This window comes from Scyliorhinus canicula, chromosome 5 (assembly GCF_902713615.1).
Source record: "Scyliorhinus canicula chromosome 5, sScyCan1.1, whole genome shotgun sequence".
NCBI lineage: Eukaryota > Metazoa > Chordata > Chondrichthyes > Carcharhiniformes > Scyliorhinidae > Scyliorhinus > Scyliorhinus canicula.
The window spans coordinates 57755122-57771578 of NC_052150.1; the positions used below are offsets into that span (position 1 = coordinate 57755122).

The 16457-nt window shown below is 44.4% G+C and overlaps 1 protein-coding gene across 1 annotated transcript in view; it reads right to left on the reverse strand.

Annotated features, from left to right (window-relative positions):
* Positions 1-16457, reverse strand: part of pak1ip1 (PAK1 interacting protein 1) — a 148347-nt gene that overhangs the window by 76012 nt on the left and 55878 nt on the right. Inside the window, exons 7-8 of the mRNA XM_038796428.1 lie at positions 13688-13740; positions 10750-10895 (exon numbers count right to left, since the gene is read on the reverse strand). Coding sequence (XP_038652356.1) covers positions 10750-10895; positions 13688-13740 — 199 coding nt within the window. The remainder of the gene's footprint in view (positions 1-10749; positions 10896-13687; positions 13741-16457) is intronic.

Consider the following 16457-nt stretch of genomic DNA (forward strand, 5'->3'; position numbering starts at 1 on the left):
ATCGCTACCTGACGGCCGAGACAGAGCCACTTTCTTCAAACCAGCCGAGCGCAATCCAGATAAAGACCTTTATCCATTTGCACAGTGCCGGTCGCCCTGAAGTACAGGTTATTGTAGCTGATAGGTGTAGTTTAACTGGTAGTAGATAAATGGAGCAACACCCCATTCTACCCGGCCAAACGCTTTCTCGGCGTCCAATGCTACAACCACCTGTTTCCTTCTGTTCCGCTGATACCATAACCATGTTCAGTACACTCCTAATGTTCGAAAAGAGCTGCCTCCCTCTCGCAAACCCCATCTGATCTTCACCCATCACCTTCGGGAGACACTCCTCTAGCCTATCTGCCAGTACCTTTGCCAATACCTTTGCGTCAGATCCTTATCTTTCTTAAATAACAGGGAAATCGATGCCTGTCCCAAAGTTTGTGGTAACACCCCCTTCCTTATCGCCTCCTCAAACATCACCACCATCAGCGGTACCGGCTTATTTTTGAATTTTTAATAATATTCCACCAGGAACCCATCCGGCCTTGCCGCCTTCCCCGACTGCATCCTCCTAATCGCATCTTTTATCTCCTGCTCCACTATCGCCCCTTCTAATGTAGCCCTGTCCCCCTCTCCTAAACTCGGGTACTCCAGCCCACCTAGAAATTCCTGCATCTCCCGTCCTCCCCCAGGTGGCTCTGACCTGTACAACCTCTCATAGAATTCCTTAAAGACCTTGTTAGTCTGATCTGGAGCTACCACAAACTTCCCTGCCCCGCACCTGAACAATTTCCCTTGCCACAGCCTCCCTATGGAGCTGACCTGCTTTCTCTCTGCTTTCCAAGAGTGAGTTTGGGAATTCGAAGCTGGGTGGGGAGGAGGTGCTTTTTAAACCTGGTAAATGACTGGTAAGTAGTTTTTCTTTTCATTGTCTAATTTATTTATTTTTCTTCCGTGTTTTTTGTAATTGTAGTTGTATAAGTTTACCTAAGGTTTAAGACATGGCAGGAGATCCCAGACCCGTGTCATGCTCCTCACGTGTGATGTGGGAGCTCAGGGACACGTCCACTGTCCCTGGCTCCTTCACGTGCAAGAAGTGTGTTCAGTTGCAGCTCCTGTTAGACCGCTTGACGGCTCTGGAGCTGCGGATGGACTCACTTTGGAGCATCCGCGATGCTGAGGAGGTCGTGGATAGCACGTTTAACGAGTTGGTCACACCGCAGGTGAAGGTTACTGAGGGAGCTAGCAAATGGGTGACCAAAAGACAGAGCAAGAGTAGGAAGGCAGTGCAGGTGTCCCCTGCGGTCATCTCCCTGCAAAACAGATATACCGTTTTGGATACTGTTGAGGGAGATGGCTCACCAGGGGAAGGCAGCAGCAGCAAGGTTCATGGCACCGTGGCTGGCTCTGCTGCGCAGCAGGGCAGTAAGAAGAATGGCAGGGCTTATAGTGATAGGGGACTCAATCGTAAGGGGAATAGACAGGCGGTTCTGCGGACGCAATCGAGACTTCAGGATGGTATGTTGCCTCCCTGGTGCAAGAACAAAGAACAAAGAAAATTACAGCACAGGAACAGGCCCTTCGGCCCTCCCAGCCTGCGCCGATCCAGATCCTTTATCTAAACCTGTCTCCTATTTTCCAAGGTCTACTTCCCTCTGTTACCGCCCATTCATATACCTGTCTAGATGCTTCTTAAATGATGCTATCGTGCCCGCCTCTACCACCTCCGCTGGTAATAAAGCGTTCCAGGCACCCACCACCCTCTGCGTAAAAAACTTTCCACGCACATCTCCCTTAAACTTTCCCCCTCTCACCTTGAAATTGTGACCCCTTGTAACTGACACCCCCACTCTGGGAAAAGCTTGTTGCTGTCCACCCTGTCCATACCTCTCATAATTTTGTAGATTTCAATCAGGTCCCCCCTCAAGCTCCGTCTTTCCAACGAAAACAATCCTCTACTCAACCTTTCTTCATAGCTAGCACCCTCCATATCAGGCATCATCCTGGTGAACCTCCCTCTCCAAGGCATCCACATCCTTCTGGTAACCGACCAGAACTGCATGCAGTATTCCAAATGTGGCCGAACCAAAGTCCGATACAATTGTAACATGACCTGCCAACTCTTGTACTCAAAACCCCGTCCGATGAAAGCAAACATGCTGTATGCCTTCTTGACCACTCTATCAACCTGCGATGCCACCTTCAGGGTACAATGGACCTGAACTCCCAGATCTCTCTGCACATCAATTTTCCCCAAGACCCTTCCATAGACCATATAGTCCGCTCTTGAATTAGATCTTCCAAAATGCATCACCTCGCATTTGCCTGGATTGAACTCCGTCTGCCATTTCGTTGCCCAACTCTCCAATCTATCTATATTTTGTTGTATTCTCTGACAGTCCTCCTCGCTATCTGCAACTCCACCAATCTTAGTGTCATCTGCAAACTTGCTAATCAGACCACTTATACCTTCCTCCAGGTCATTTATGTAGATCACAAACAACAGTGGTCCGAGCACGGATCCCTGTGGAATACCACTAGTCACCATTCTCCATTTTGAGACACTCCCTTCCACCACTACTCTCTGTCTCCTGCTGCCCAGCCAGTTCTTTATCCAACTAGCTAGTACACCCTGAACCCCATACGACTTCACTTTTTCCATCAATCTGCCATGGGAAACCTTATCAAACGCCAGCTGTCGTGGTGCACATAGGCACCAATGATATAGGAAAAAAACCTACAAGCTGCAAACAGGGAGTTAGGAGTTAAACTAAAAAGTAGGACCTCAAAGGTAGTAATCTCAGGATTGCTACCAGTGCCACGAGCTAGTCAGAGTAGGAATGTCAGGATAGATAGAGTGAATGCGTGGCTCGAGAGATGGTGCAAGAGGGAGGGATTCAAATTCCTGGGGCATTGGAACCGGTTCTGGGGGAGGTGGGACTCGTACAAACCGGACGGTCTGCACCTGGGCAGGACTGGAACCGATGTCCTAGTGTTTGCTAGAGTTGTTGGGGAGGGTTTAAACTAATGTGGCAGGGGGAATGGGAACCGATGCAGGAAGTTGGAAGGTAGTAAAACAGGGACAGAAGCAAAAGGAAGTAAGGGGGAAAGTGTAAGGCAGAGAATCCAAAGTCAAAAATCAAAAAGGGCGACAGTACAAGGTACAGTGACTGAGGGGAGCTCAGTGAATAAGCCCAGTAATACTAAATGGAATAAAACTGGAGATGTTAAGGTTCAAAACAGAGGTAAAAAAACCAACATAAGTGTACTTTACCTGAATGCTCGTAGTATTCGGAATAAAGTAAATGAGTTGATGGTGCAAATCATCGTGAATTACTATGATTTAGCGGCCGTTACTGAAACATGGTTAAAGGATGGTCACGACTGGGACTTAAATATCAGAGGGCATGAAACTATTCGGAAGGACAGAGTGGATGGTAAGGGAGGTGGTGTAGCTCTGTTATTTAAGGATGACATCCGGGTAATAGTAAGGGATGACATCGGTGCTATGGAGGATAAGGTTGAATCCATTTGGGTGGAAATCAGGAACAGTAAGGCAAAAACTCACTGATAGGTGTAGTCTGTAAACCACCAAATAGTAACATTATGGTGGGGCAGGTAATAAACAAAGAAATAATTGATGCATGTAGAAATGGTACAGCAGTTATCATGGGGGATCTTAATCTACATGTCGATTGGTTTAACCAGGTCGGTCAAGGCAGCCTTGAGGAGGAGTTTATAGAATGTATCCGCGATAGTTTCCAAGAACAGTATGTAATGGAACCTACGAGGGAACAAGCGGTCCTTGTCCTGTGTAATGAGACAGGATTGATTCATGATCTCATAGTTAGGGATCCTCTCTGAAGAAGCAATCACAATATGGTGGATTTTAAAATACAGATGGAGGGTGAGAAGGTAAAATCAAATACTAGTGTTTTGTGCTTAAACAAAGGAGATTACAATGGGATAAGAGAAGAGCTAGCTAAGGTAGACTGGGAACAAAGACTTTATGGTGGAACAGTTGAGGAACAGTGGAGAACCTTCCAAGCGATTTTTCACAGTGCTCAGCAAAGGTTTATACCAACAAAAAGGAAGGACGGTAGAAAGAGGGAAAATCGACCGTGGATATCTAAGGAAATAAGGGAGAGTTTTTTGGGTCAGTCTTCACAGAGGAAGACACAAATAACATGCCAGTGACTGATAGAAATGAGGCTATGGCAGGTGAGGACCATGAGAGGATTGTTATCATTAAAGAGGAAGTGATGGGCACGCTAATGGGGCTAAAGGTGGACAGGTCTCCTGGCAATGATGGAATGAAACCCAGAGTGCTAAAAGAGATGGCTAGGGAAATTGCAAATGCATTAGAGATAATTTACCAAAATTCACTAAACTCTGGGGTGGTCCCGGTGGATTGGAAATTAGCAAACGTGACACCACTGTTTAAAAAAGGAGGTAGGCAGAGAGCAGGTAATTATAGGCCAGTGAGCTTAAATTCAGTAGTAGGGAAGATGCTGGAATCTATCATCAAGGAAGAAATAGCGAGGTATCTGGATAGAAATTGTCCCATTGGGCAGACGCAGCATGGGTTCATAAAGGGCAGGTCGTGCCTAACTAATTTAGTGGAATTTTTTGAGGACATTACCAGTGCAGTAGATAACGGGGAGCCGATGGATGTGGTATATCTGGATTTCCAGAAAGCCTTTGACAAGGTGCCACACAAAAGGTTGCTGCAAAAGGTAAAGATGCATGGCATTACGGGTAAAGTAGTAGCATGGATAGAGGATTGGTTAATTAATAGAAAGCAAAGAGTGGGGATTAATGGGTGTTTCTCTGGTTGGCAATCAGTAGCTAGTGGTGTCCCTCAGGGATCCGTGTTGGGCCCACAATTGTTCACAATTTACATAGATGATTTGGAGTTGGGGACCAAGGGCAATGTGTCCAAGTTTGCAGATGACACTAAGATAAGTGGTGAAGCGAAAAGTGCAGAGGATACTGGAAGTCTGCAGAGGGATTTGGATAGGTTAAGTGAATTGGCTAGGGTCTGGCAGATGAAATACAATGTTGACAAATGTGAGGTTATCCATTTTGGTAGGAATAACAGAAAACAGGATTATTATTTAAATGATAAAATATTAAAGCATGCTGCTGCGCAGAGAGACCTGGGTGTGCTAGTGTATGAGTCACAGAAAGTTGGTTTACAGGTGCAACAGGTGATTAAGGAGGGAAATGGAATTTTGTCCTTCATTGCTAGAGGGATGGAGTTTAAGACTAGGGAGGTTATGTTGCAATTGTATAAGGTGTTAGTGAGGTCACACCTGGAGTATTGTGTTCAGTTTTGGTCTCCTTACTTGAGAAATGACGTACTGGCACTGGAGGGTGTGTAGAGGAGATTCACTAGGTTAATCCCAGAGATGAAGGGGTTGGATTACGAGGAGAGGTTGAGTAGACTGGGACTGTACGCGTTGGGATTTAGGAAGGATGTTATAGAAACATATAAAATTATGAAGGGAATAGATAGGATAGATGCGGGCAGGTTGTTTCCACTGGCGGGTGAAAGCAGAACTAGGGGGCATAGCCTCAAAATAAAGGGAAGTAGATTTAGGACTGAGATTAGGAGGAATTTCTTCACCCAAAGGGCTGTGAATCTATGGTATTCCTTGCCCAGTGAAGCAGTTGAGGCTCTTTCATTAAATGTTTTTAAGGTAAAGATAGATAGTTTTTTGAAGAATAAAGGGATTAAGGGTTTTTTGTGTAATGGCCGGAAAGTGGAGCTGAGTCCACAAAAGATCAGCCATGATCTCACTGAATGGTGGAGCAGGCTCGAGGGGCCAGATGGCCAACTCCTGCTCCTAGTTCTTACGTTCTTATGTTCTCTCCATGCTCGTAAACTGCCCCCTCCATTGGCGTTCCGCCTTAATCAGGAAGGTTAATGGAATGTTGGCCTTTATTTCAAGGGGGTTGGAGGATAAGAGTAGCAAAGTCTTGCTGCAACTGTACAAAATACTGATGAGACCATGGTCAAAATTCTCTTGTCGTGCCGCCGGTAATGGAGTTACCAATGAGGCAGATAATCCAGTGTTGTGAAGGAAACTTGGATCGGTGCCGCTAAGTTTCCAATGCCCCTGCTGGTGGCGGTATCGAGGTTCGTGCCCCACATTAGTGGGCCAGGCACAATATCCTCAAAGCTGGCGTGAGTCCCTGGTCCTCTGGGCTGGGAATCACGTGGCCAAGAATCACTATTGGTCCTCACAAGCCTTGCCCCTTAGTTCATTACTCTATTGATGCGGGCCCGGCCTTTCATCAGGAAACTCGCATGCCGCAAGGCTCAAGGGGAGGCTAATTGGCCCATCCCCATAGGTCTTGTGTGGGTTATAACAGCACTAAATATTTTTTGACCGTCTGGAGGGGTAGGTAACTGATCAATTAAAGTTAACATTCTCAACATCCAAGCTGGAAAAAGAATGAAAAAGAGAGAAACATTGCTAAGTATTGGACAGAATTTCACCCTCAGACACTATGCCACTCTCTATGATGCCATATCCCTCCATATCTATGTATCTGTCCAGATGCCTTTTGAGCGCTGTTAATGTATTTGCTTCCACAATCTGCCCTGGCGACACGTTCCAGGCACTCACCACCCTCTGTAAAAAAACCTGCCTCGCACATCTCCTCCAAACGTTGCTCCACGGACCTTAAACCTATGCCCTCTGGTGACTGACCCCTCCAACCTGGGAAAGAGTGCCTGCCTCTATCCATGCCGCTCATAATCTTGTAGACCTCTATCAGGTCACCCCATAACCTCTGTCATTCTAATGAAAACAGTCAGAGTCTATTTAGCCTCTCCGCATAGCTAACACTTTCCAGACCAGGCAACATGCTGGTAAACCTCCTCTGCACCCTCAGTATAGCCTCCACATCCTTCTGGTAGTGTGGCGACAAGAATTGTGCACAATATTCCAAGTGCGGCCGGACCAGGGTTCTATACAACTGCAGCATGACTTGCCAGTTTTTATACTCTATGCCCCATCCAATGAAGGCAAGCATTCCGTATGCTTTCTTGACTCCTTTGTCCACTTGTGTTGCCACTTTCAAAAATCTGTGGACCTGTGCGCCCAGATCTCTCTTACCTTTTATATTCCTCAGAGTTTTGCTATATTTCCCCTCTATGCTAGACCGACCAAAATGCATTACCTCACATTTGTCTGGATTAAAACTCCATTTGCCATTTCTCTGCCCAAGTCTCCAACCTGCCTATGTCCTGCTGTATCCTCTGGACAATCCTCAACACTATCTGGTTTCATCTGCAAACTTACTAATCGGACAACTACATTTTCCTCCAAATCGTTTATGTTTACCACAAATGTATGCATTCTCATGATTTCATGAGTAACTCCTTTAAAAAATGAAAAATTAAAATGAAATGAAAATCGCTTATTGTCACGAGTAGGCTTCAATGAAGTTACTGTGAAAAGCCCCGAGTCGCCATATTCCGGCATCTGTTCGGGGAGGCTGGTGCGGGAATTGAACCGTGATGCTGGCCTGCCTTGGTCTGCTTTAAAAGCCAGCGATTTCGCCCAGTGTGCTAAACCAGCCCCTAAAAAGAGGACGGGCCTGCTCATTATTGAGCAATTTCAATCCTAAATCACTGTAAAACTACTGTTTTCTTAAAAGAGTTTATTCTTGATCATTCAGATACCCAGGGTCACTAAAAGCACCCTGCACTGGTATCTGATATTACTGGCTTTCCCACTTTGTACAGGATGGATGGATGGAAGGAACTCACAAGAATAGAAACATGTACAGAAAAAAAGGAAAGAAAGTAAAAGAACAAAATAGCAAATGTCAATTTGAGAAATTAAAGCTCCAAAAGGAACAAACAGAAACTAAAAAAACAAAACTGGAGTGGGCAAAAGACCATAGACATAGGAGCAGAATTAGGCCACTCGGCCCATCGAGTCTGCTCCGCCATTCAATCATGGCTGATTTTTCTCATCTCCATTCTCCTGCCTTTTCTCCATAATCCCTGATCCCCTTATTGATCAAAAACCTATCTATCTATCTCGGTTTTAAAGACTCCCAGTGATTTGGCATCCACAGCCTTCTACGGCAAAGAGTTCCACGGATTCACTACTCTCTGGCTGATGAAATTCCTCCTCATCTTGGTTTTAAAGTTTTCTAAACTCCAATGAGTACAGACCCAGAGTCCTCAACCGTTCCTCATACGACAAACTCTTCATTCCAGGGATCATTCTTGTGAACCTCTTCAGGACCCTTTCCAAGGCCAGCACATCCTTCCTTAGATATGGGGCCCAAAACTGCACACAATACTCCAAATGGGGTCTGCTCACAATACTCCAAATGGCCTTATATAGCATCAGAAATACATCCCTGGTCTTGTATTTTAACCCTATTGACATGAATGCGAACATTGCATTTGCGTTAGCCCTGCTGCCTCACAGCACCGAGGTCCCAGGTTACATCCCGACTCTGGGTCACTGTCCATGTGGAGTTTGCACATTCTCCCCGTGTTCGCTTGGGTTTCGCCCCCACAACGTGCAGGCTAGGTGGACTGGCCACGCTAAATTGCCCCTTAATTGGAAAAATTAATTGGGTTCTCTAACTTTATAAAAAAAACATTGCATTTGCCTTCCTAACTGCCGACTGAACCTTCACGTTAACCTTAAGAGAATCGTGAACAAGGACTCCCAAGCCTCTTTGTGCTTCTGATTTCCTATACATCTTCCCATTTAGAAAATAGTCTATGCCTCCATTTCTCCTTCGAAAGTGCATAACCTCACAATTTTCCACATTGTATTCCATCTGCCACTTCTTTGCCCACTCTCTTAGCCCTTCTGAAACATGCCTGCTTCGTTAATACTACCTGCCCCTCTGCAGATCTTTGTATCATCTGCAAACTAAGCAACCGTGTCTTCGGATCCTTCCTCCAGATCATTAATGTATAATGTGAAAAGTTGTGGTCCCAGCACCGACCCCTGAAGTCACCGGCTGCCATCCTGAAAAAGACCCCTTTATCCCCACTCTCTGCCTCTGCCAGTCAGCCAATCCTCTATCCATGCCAGGATCTTACCCTGAATACCATGGGCTCTTAACTTATTTAAGTCTCCTGTGTGGCACCTCGTCAAAAGCCTTCAGGAAATCTAAATAAATCACTTCCACTGGTTCTCCTTAGTCTAACTTCCTTGTTACCTCCTCAAAGAAATAGTAACAGATTTGTCTGACATGACCTCCCCTTGACGAAGCCGTGCTGACTCAGTCCTATTTTATCATGCACGTCCAAATACTCTGCGATCTCACCTTTAATAATGGACTCTAAAATCTTACTGGAAGTCAGGCTAACCGGCCTATAATTTCCCGTCTTCTGCCTCCCTCCCTATTTAAACAGTGGTGTTACATTAGCCACTTTCCAGTCCTCTGGGACCCTTCCTGCCTCCAGTGATTCCTGAAAGATCATCACCAATGCCTCCACAATCTCCTCAGCTATCTCCTTTAGAACTCTGGGCTGTAGTCCATCCGGTCCAGGTGATTTATCCACCTTCGGATCTTTCAGTTTCCCCAGAACCTTCTCGTTAGTAATGGTCACTGCACTCACCACTTCCCCATGGTTCTCCTGGAGCTCTGGCAGCCCACTGGTGTCTTCCAGCGTGAAGACTGATGCAAAGTAACTATTCAGTTAGTCTGCCATTTCTTTGTTTCCTATTATTAGTTCTCCAGCCACATTTTCCAGTGGTCCAATGTCTATTTTTGCCTCTGCCTTACCTTTTATATATTGAAAAAATCTCTTCCTATCTTCCTTTATATTATTACCTAGCTTGTACTTATACTTCACCTTCTCCCCCTTATTGCTTTTTTAAATTGTCTTCTGCTCGCTTTTAAAGGCTTACCAATCCTCTGGCTTCCCACTAATCCTCGCCACTTTGTATGCTTTTTCTTTAGCTTTTATGCTGTCCTTGACTTCCCTTGTCAGCCATGGATGCCTTGTCCTCCCCTTAGCATGTTTCTTCCTCCTTGGGATGAATTTCGGTTGTGCCTCCCGAATAACCCCCAAAAACTCCTGCCATTGCTGTCCCACTATCCTCCCTGCTAGGCTCCTTTTCCAATCAACTCTGGCCAGCTCCTCCCTCATGTCTTTGTAGTTACCCTTATTTAATGGTAATACCGTTATATCTGGTTGCAGCTTCTCCCTCTCAAACTGCAGGGTAAATTCTATCATATTGTGATCACTGCTCCCCAAGGGTTCCTTCACCTTAAGTTCCCTCATCAAGTCTGCCTCGTTACACATCACTAAATCCTGAATTGCCTCTTACCTGGTAGGCTCTGTCACAAGCTGCTCCAAAAAAAAACACCTCTTCGACATTCGACAAATTCCATTTCTTGGGATCCACTACCAACTTGATTTTCCCAGTCCACCTGCATATTGAAGTCCCCCATGATTATTGTAATATTGCCTTTTTTACATGCCTTTTCTAGCTCCTGATTTATTTTCCGCCCCACATCCTGACTACTGCTAGTACATAACTCCCATCAGGGTCCTTTTTACCTTTGCGATTCCTCAATTCTACCCAGAGATTCAAAGTCTTCTGATTCTATATCGCTCTTTGCTATCAATTTAACTTCATTCCTTACCAACAACGCAACCTTGCCCCTTTGCCTGTCCTTTCGATATTCACAGTTAGTTTGGTTCTGACATAGAAGCTTCAAATAACACTTCAAGTTAAGGAAGACTGAACACCGATGTGAACATACTGTTATAAATTTCACTGATGAGATCCTTTTCTTGCACATGATGGTACTATTGATGGAGGCCGTCTCCAAGGTATAAATATCCAACTGATTATTTGAAGCCACGATATAACTGTTTCCGCCTGGGGACCATTGGACAATTTGAGCATCTAAGATACCAAAGTAAAATAGAATTCATGAATATTCACGTACAGGTATTTAATGGAATTTAACAGACAAGTGTGAGATCATGCATTTAGGAGGTCAAACAGTTTATAGGGAGTACATAATAAGTGGGAATATATTAAAAAGGTTAGATGAAATAAGAGATCTTGGTGAACACGTACATAGATCCCTAAAGGCAGCAGTTCAAGTAGACAAGGTTGTTAAAAAGCATATGGAATGCTCTCCTTCACCGGCAGAGGTAGAGAATATAAAAATTAAGGATATAATGTTGGAATTGTATAAAACACTGGTGTGGCTGCAACTGGAGTATTGTGTGCAATTCTGATCCCCACATTACAGGAAGGACATAATTGCTCTGGAGAGATTGCAGAGGAGGTTGACAAGAATGTTGCCTGGGCTAGAAAAGTGTAGCTACGAGGAGAGATTGGAGAGGTTGAGGTTATTTTCCTTGGAACAAAGAAGGCATGGTGTGACTCAATTGAGGTGTGCAAAATTATGAGAGAAGGTATAGAGTGGACAGAATAATTTTTTTTCCCTTGGTGGAGAATTCTAGAACCAGAGGACATAAACTGTTGCTTCACAGCGCCAGGGTCCCAGGTTCGATTCCCACTTGGGTCACTGCCTGTGCGGAGTCTGCATAATTCTCCCCTGGCGGCGGATTGTGGCGAGTAGGGGCTTTGCACAGTTACTTAATTGCAGTGTTAATGTAAGCCCACTTGTGACAATAATAAAGGTTAAAGATTCAAGTTGCAGAAGGTGGAGAGGGGACATGAGCAAGAACTTTTTACCTGAGGGTAGTGGGAGTCTGGAATTCACTGCCTAGTGGCGGTGGCGGCAGAGACCCTAAACTCTTTTAAAATGTACCTAGATCTGCACCTTAAGTGTTGCAATCTACAGGGCTATGGACCGGTTGCAGGAAGGTGGGATTAGAAAGGCACCTGGTGCCGTTGGGCTGGCATGGACAAGATGGGCTGAATGGCCTTCTTCTGTGCCATAACTTTTCTATGATTCTATGGTACTTGTAACAGAAATAAATGCTACCAAAAATATGACAACACTGATATGGTATTTGCCTTAACTGCACTTGAGTACATAATAAACAACCTTCAGGCAAAGAAATATAGAGGTGGTGTAGGTGCAATGATGTCACTTCAGTTATGAAGGGTCCCGAGATGTTTCCAGAGCAATGGGATGAAAGTTTATTGCTTTCCATTCAGTCTGCATGTGTCTCTTTGTTCTCTGCTCAATCTGCCTCTGTGCATCTCTCTCCTATCTCTCTGTATTAATAATAATCTTTATTATTGTCACAAGTCAGCTTACATTAACACTGCAACAAAGTTACTGTGAAAAGCCCATAGTCGCCACATTTTGGCACCTGTTTGGGTACACTGAGGGAAAATTCAGAATATCCAATTCAACTAACAAGCACGTCTTTCGGGACTTGTGGGAACACCCCGGAGGGTGGTGAATCATGCAGAAATGGGGAGAACGTGCAGACTTTGCACAAACAGTGACCCAAGCCGCGAATCGACCCTAGGGCCCTGGCACTGTGAAGCAACAGTGCTAACCACTGTGCTGCCGTGCCGCCCGTCACTTATCCAGTCCAGCTTCTTCTCTCTCTTACTCTATAACCATTTGACTATGCCCTCTTTTGTTTGGCTGTGCTTCTCTTGATGTGTCTGTCTGTCTCCCTTTCTTTCGTTTGTCTCATTGTCTCTCACTCCTCTCCACTCTCCTGTTACAATACCTGTTAGCAAGTCAGTAATACAAAAGGTCAAACATTTGATTTATCATCTCTGCTGAACATACGAATGCCAGGTTTGGAGCAATTAGGGCATTACAATCAACCCGAGCTTTAGCGAACCGGGGACAGCAAGAATGACCATTTCAAGATATTGGAAATATTGCTATTATCCTTAAACTGTACTTTACTTTCAGGGAAGTCAAAAAGGGATGACAAACGGACGAAAGCAGATAAAACTGGAACAGAAAATGTCTCTTCATCTAAACTCAACTGTAAAGGATTCTTTATGAAATATGTGTGGGTAATCTCAAGCCAGATCTGTCCACCTCTAAATTGGAATTTGCCATTAATAGCTCTTACTGAAAGAGAGTGTGATGGAAAAATTGGTTGAGTAATGTTGCTTCAAATATCACTACACAAGCTAGAACCATAGAATTCCTACAATAGAGACGGAGGCCGTTCAGCCCATCCAATCTACAGCAACCCTCTGAGTGCAACCATATTGTGACAACAGGAAATAATGCTTGCAGACAGGACGATATAAATACCAAAAAGCAAATTCAGACAGATCACTGAACATCTTGTTCATAGAATCCCTACAGTGCAGAAGGAGGCCAATTGGCCCATCGCATCTGCACCGACCATCTGAAAGAACACCTAGGCCCACACCCCTGCCCTCTCCGATGCCCTATAATCCCATCTACCCCTTGGACACTAAGGGACAATTTAGAATGCCCAATCCACCTAACCTGCACATCTATGGATTGTGGGAGGAGATCAGAGCACAGGTAAAATGTGCAAATTCAACAGTCACCCAAGGTTGGAATTGAAACCTGGTATCTGGTGCTGTGAGGCAGCAGTGCTAACCACTGTGGCACCTTTGGGGTGAAGTTTAAATGTCGATGCTTGTATCTGAGCTGGAACTATATAAGACTATACCGGAGTACCCCTTAAACATGTATTCCATAAAATTCCAAGTTTGCTCACTTTTATGACCATAAAATGTTTTAAATAAATTACAGATTAACTTACTCTGCTTTATATTTTTGATGAATGCAGGTTTTCCATTAATCAGATTCCATGTTCTGTAGATATAAAAAGAAGTAATTTTGATCAATTACATTTGCATTACTCAAATTACTTAAACTTGTGCCAAACAGCTATGCAAAATGGGTGCTAAGGTTTAACTTTCATGTCTGCTTTAGCACAAGGATACAGTTATTATGTATCTTGTCAGGAAATGTATACAAAACTTGTGAAATGTTTTACAAGGCAGTATCATATTACACCATACACCTTGGCTGCTGGAACACCACCAAAACAGCCACAGATGAAAAGCGTTTCATTAACATCCTTTTTTTTGAAATCGCCACAAGGTGACAATGTCAATTTTGAGGGCAAATGCTCCAAAAGTTCGTCAAAGAAATTACAGGGCACGGCAACAACGAACATGAATTCACAAACAGTCGGAAACAGAAACTAAACTACCATTTCTAAAAGCCTGCTGTATTTTTATGCCAAAGAAATGAATCCCCAGCCAACTCACACTATCAAGTCTCCACGTTTCTATTCAATCAACCATAGCTTGTTGACAACATAACCAAAGTTAGCTGAGGGCCTGAATGGGATGTGTTAAATCTAATGGAAGGGAAGCTGCCAAACAACCCAGACAAATCTGTGAGGAATTGTAACAGAACTGTATACCATCACTTTGTAACATAGTACATTAAGCTATTGATGAAAAAGAGCGGAGGGCACAATGTCTCTTCCAAAAGGAACAGATATGCTGACTGCAAATTTTTAAGGCAGTAAAAATGAAAATTACAGAATGAAAATTTAATTCAGTTGATGTAAACCAGTGCCCCTGGCAACAACTTACATCTGTTACACTTACATTCATTAAAAACAATGATGTGGAAAACTGCACTATTCAAGAAGGAAAGAGGTGGCTAAAATTCATGCATCCCATCAGAAAATAAATCTGAATTGATGCACACCCTGTGCAAAAAATAAATAGGTGCCAGATCAATTCCTGTATTAGAATATGGTGGAATGGAGATTATGATTGTACATTATTATGGATCAGGTATCTGATACAACACCATGGTATTTTAAACCATCATGGCATTTCCAGTGGCATAGAATCTGTAACCCACATCCAGGACTGCAAACTGGCCTAGCTCAGATTTGACCCAGTTTAGTGTTCAGCAGTTTGCGACTAGTTCAAAGACATTGAACTTCAAATACTCATTTAGGAACAGAGAATATTGGTTAATGGATTTTTTTCCGAGATGGAGGGAGGTAGTGGAGCTCCCCAGGGATAGCTGAAGGTTGGTAACTTTTGTCTTGTTCCATTGGAGCAAAGGGCAGAGCAGAAGAGTTTGATTTGGTGCAGCCGAAGAGCTAAAACTCGAGTTTACAGGGGAATGGAATCCCAGTAGACGAGACTGAAACTCTGAGGTGGGCCGATGTTGCTACCAAAGTTGAAACAGCCTTTAGAGAAAATTGAGGGAGAAGATGAAGGCTGGAATTCCTTAAGAGAAAGACAGTCTCTCAGTGACATTGGTTTACTCAGTGTTTCCTGACATCTGGGTGGGCTAACATACGAACATAGGAATTAGGAGCAGAAGTAGGCAATTCAGCCCTTCAGCCTACCTCTCCATTCAATCAGATCATGGCTGATCTCTTCCTGGTCTCAAAGCCACCCCCTACCCATTCCCCATATCCCTTTAGCCCGTTCTTTATCAGAAATATATCTATCTCCCTCGTGAAACCATTTAACATTTGGACTCCATCGCACTATGGGGCAACAAGTTCCACAAATTCACCAGCCTCTGCGCGAGGTAGTGCCTCCTAATCTCAGTTTTAAATCTATCACTTCTCAACCTATATAGAACATAGAACAGTACAGCACAGAACAGGCCCTTCGGCCCTCGATGTTGTGCCGAGCAATTATCACCCTACTCAAGTCAACGTATCCACCCTATACCAGTAACCCAACAACCCCAACCCCATTAACCTTATATTTTTTAGGACACTAAGGGCAATTTAGCATAGCCAATCCACCTAACCTGCACATCTTTGGACTGTGGGAGGAAACCGGAGCACCCGGAGGAAACCCACGCACACACGGGGAGGATGTGCAGACTCCGCACAGACAGTGACCCAGCCGGGAATCGAACCTGGGACCCTGGAGCTGTGAAGCATTTATGCTAACCACCATGCTACCGTGCTGCCCCATATGTATGAACTCTTGTTCTAGATTGCTGCACAAGGGGAACATTTGTTTACATTTACTTACTTTATCAATCCCTTTTAGTATTTTATACTCCTTGATCAGATCCCCTCTCAACCTTTTAAACTTCAGTGAGTATAAGCCCAAACTGTTCAATCTCTGCTCATATGTCAACCGTTTCATCCCCGGAATCAAACATCCTCTGAACTGTTTCCAATGTCACCACATCCTTCCTCAAATAAGGAGATCAAAACATAGAACATACAGTGCAGAAGGAGGTCACTCGGGCCATCGAATCTGCACCGACCCACTTAAGCCCTCACTTCCACCCTATCCCCGTAATCCAATAACCCTTCCGAACAATTTTCGTCACTAAGCGCAATTTATCATGGCCAATCCACCTCACCTGCACGTCTTTGGATTGTGGGAGGAAACCCACGCAGACACGGGGTGAACTTGCAGACTCCGCACAGACAGTGTCCCAGCAGGGAATCAAACCTGGGACCCTGGCACTGTGAAGCCACAGTGCTATTCACTTGTGCTACCCTGGACACAATACTCCAGATG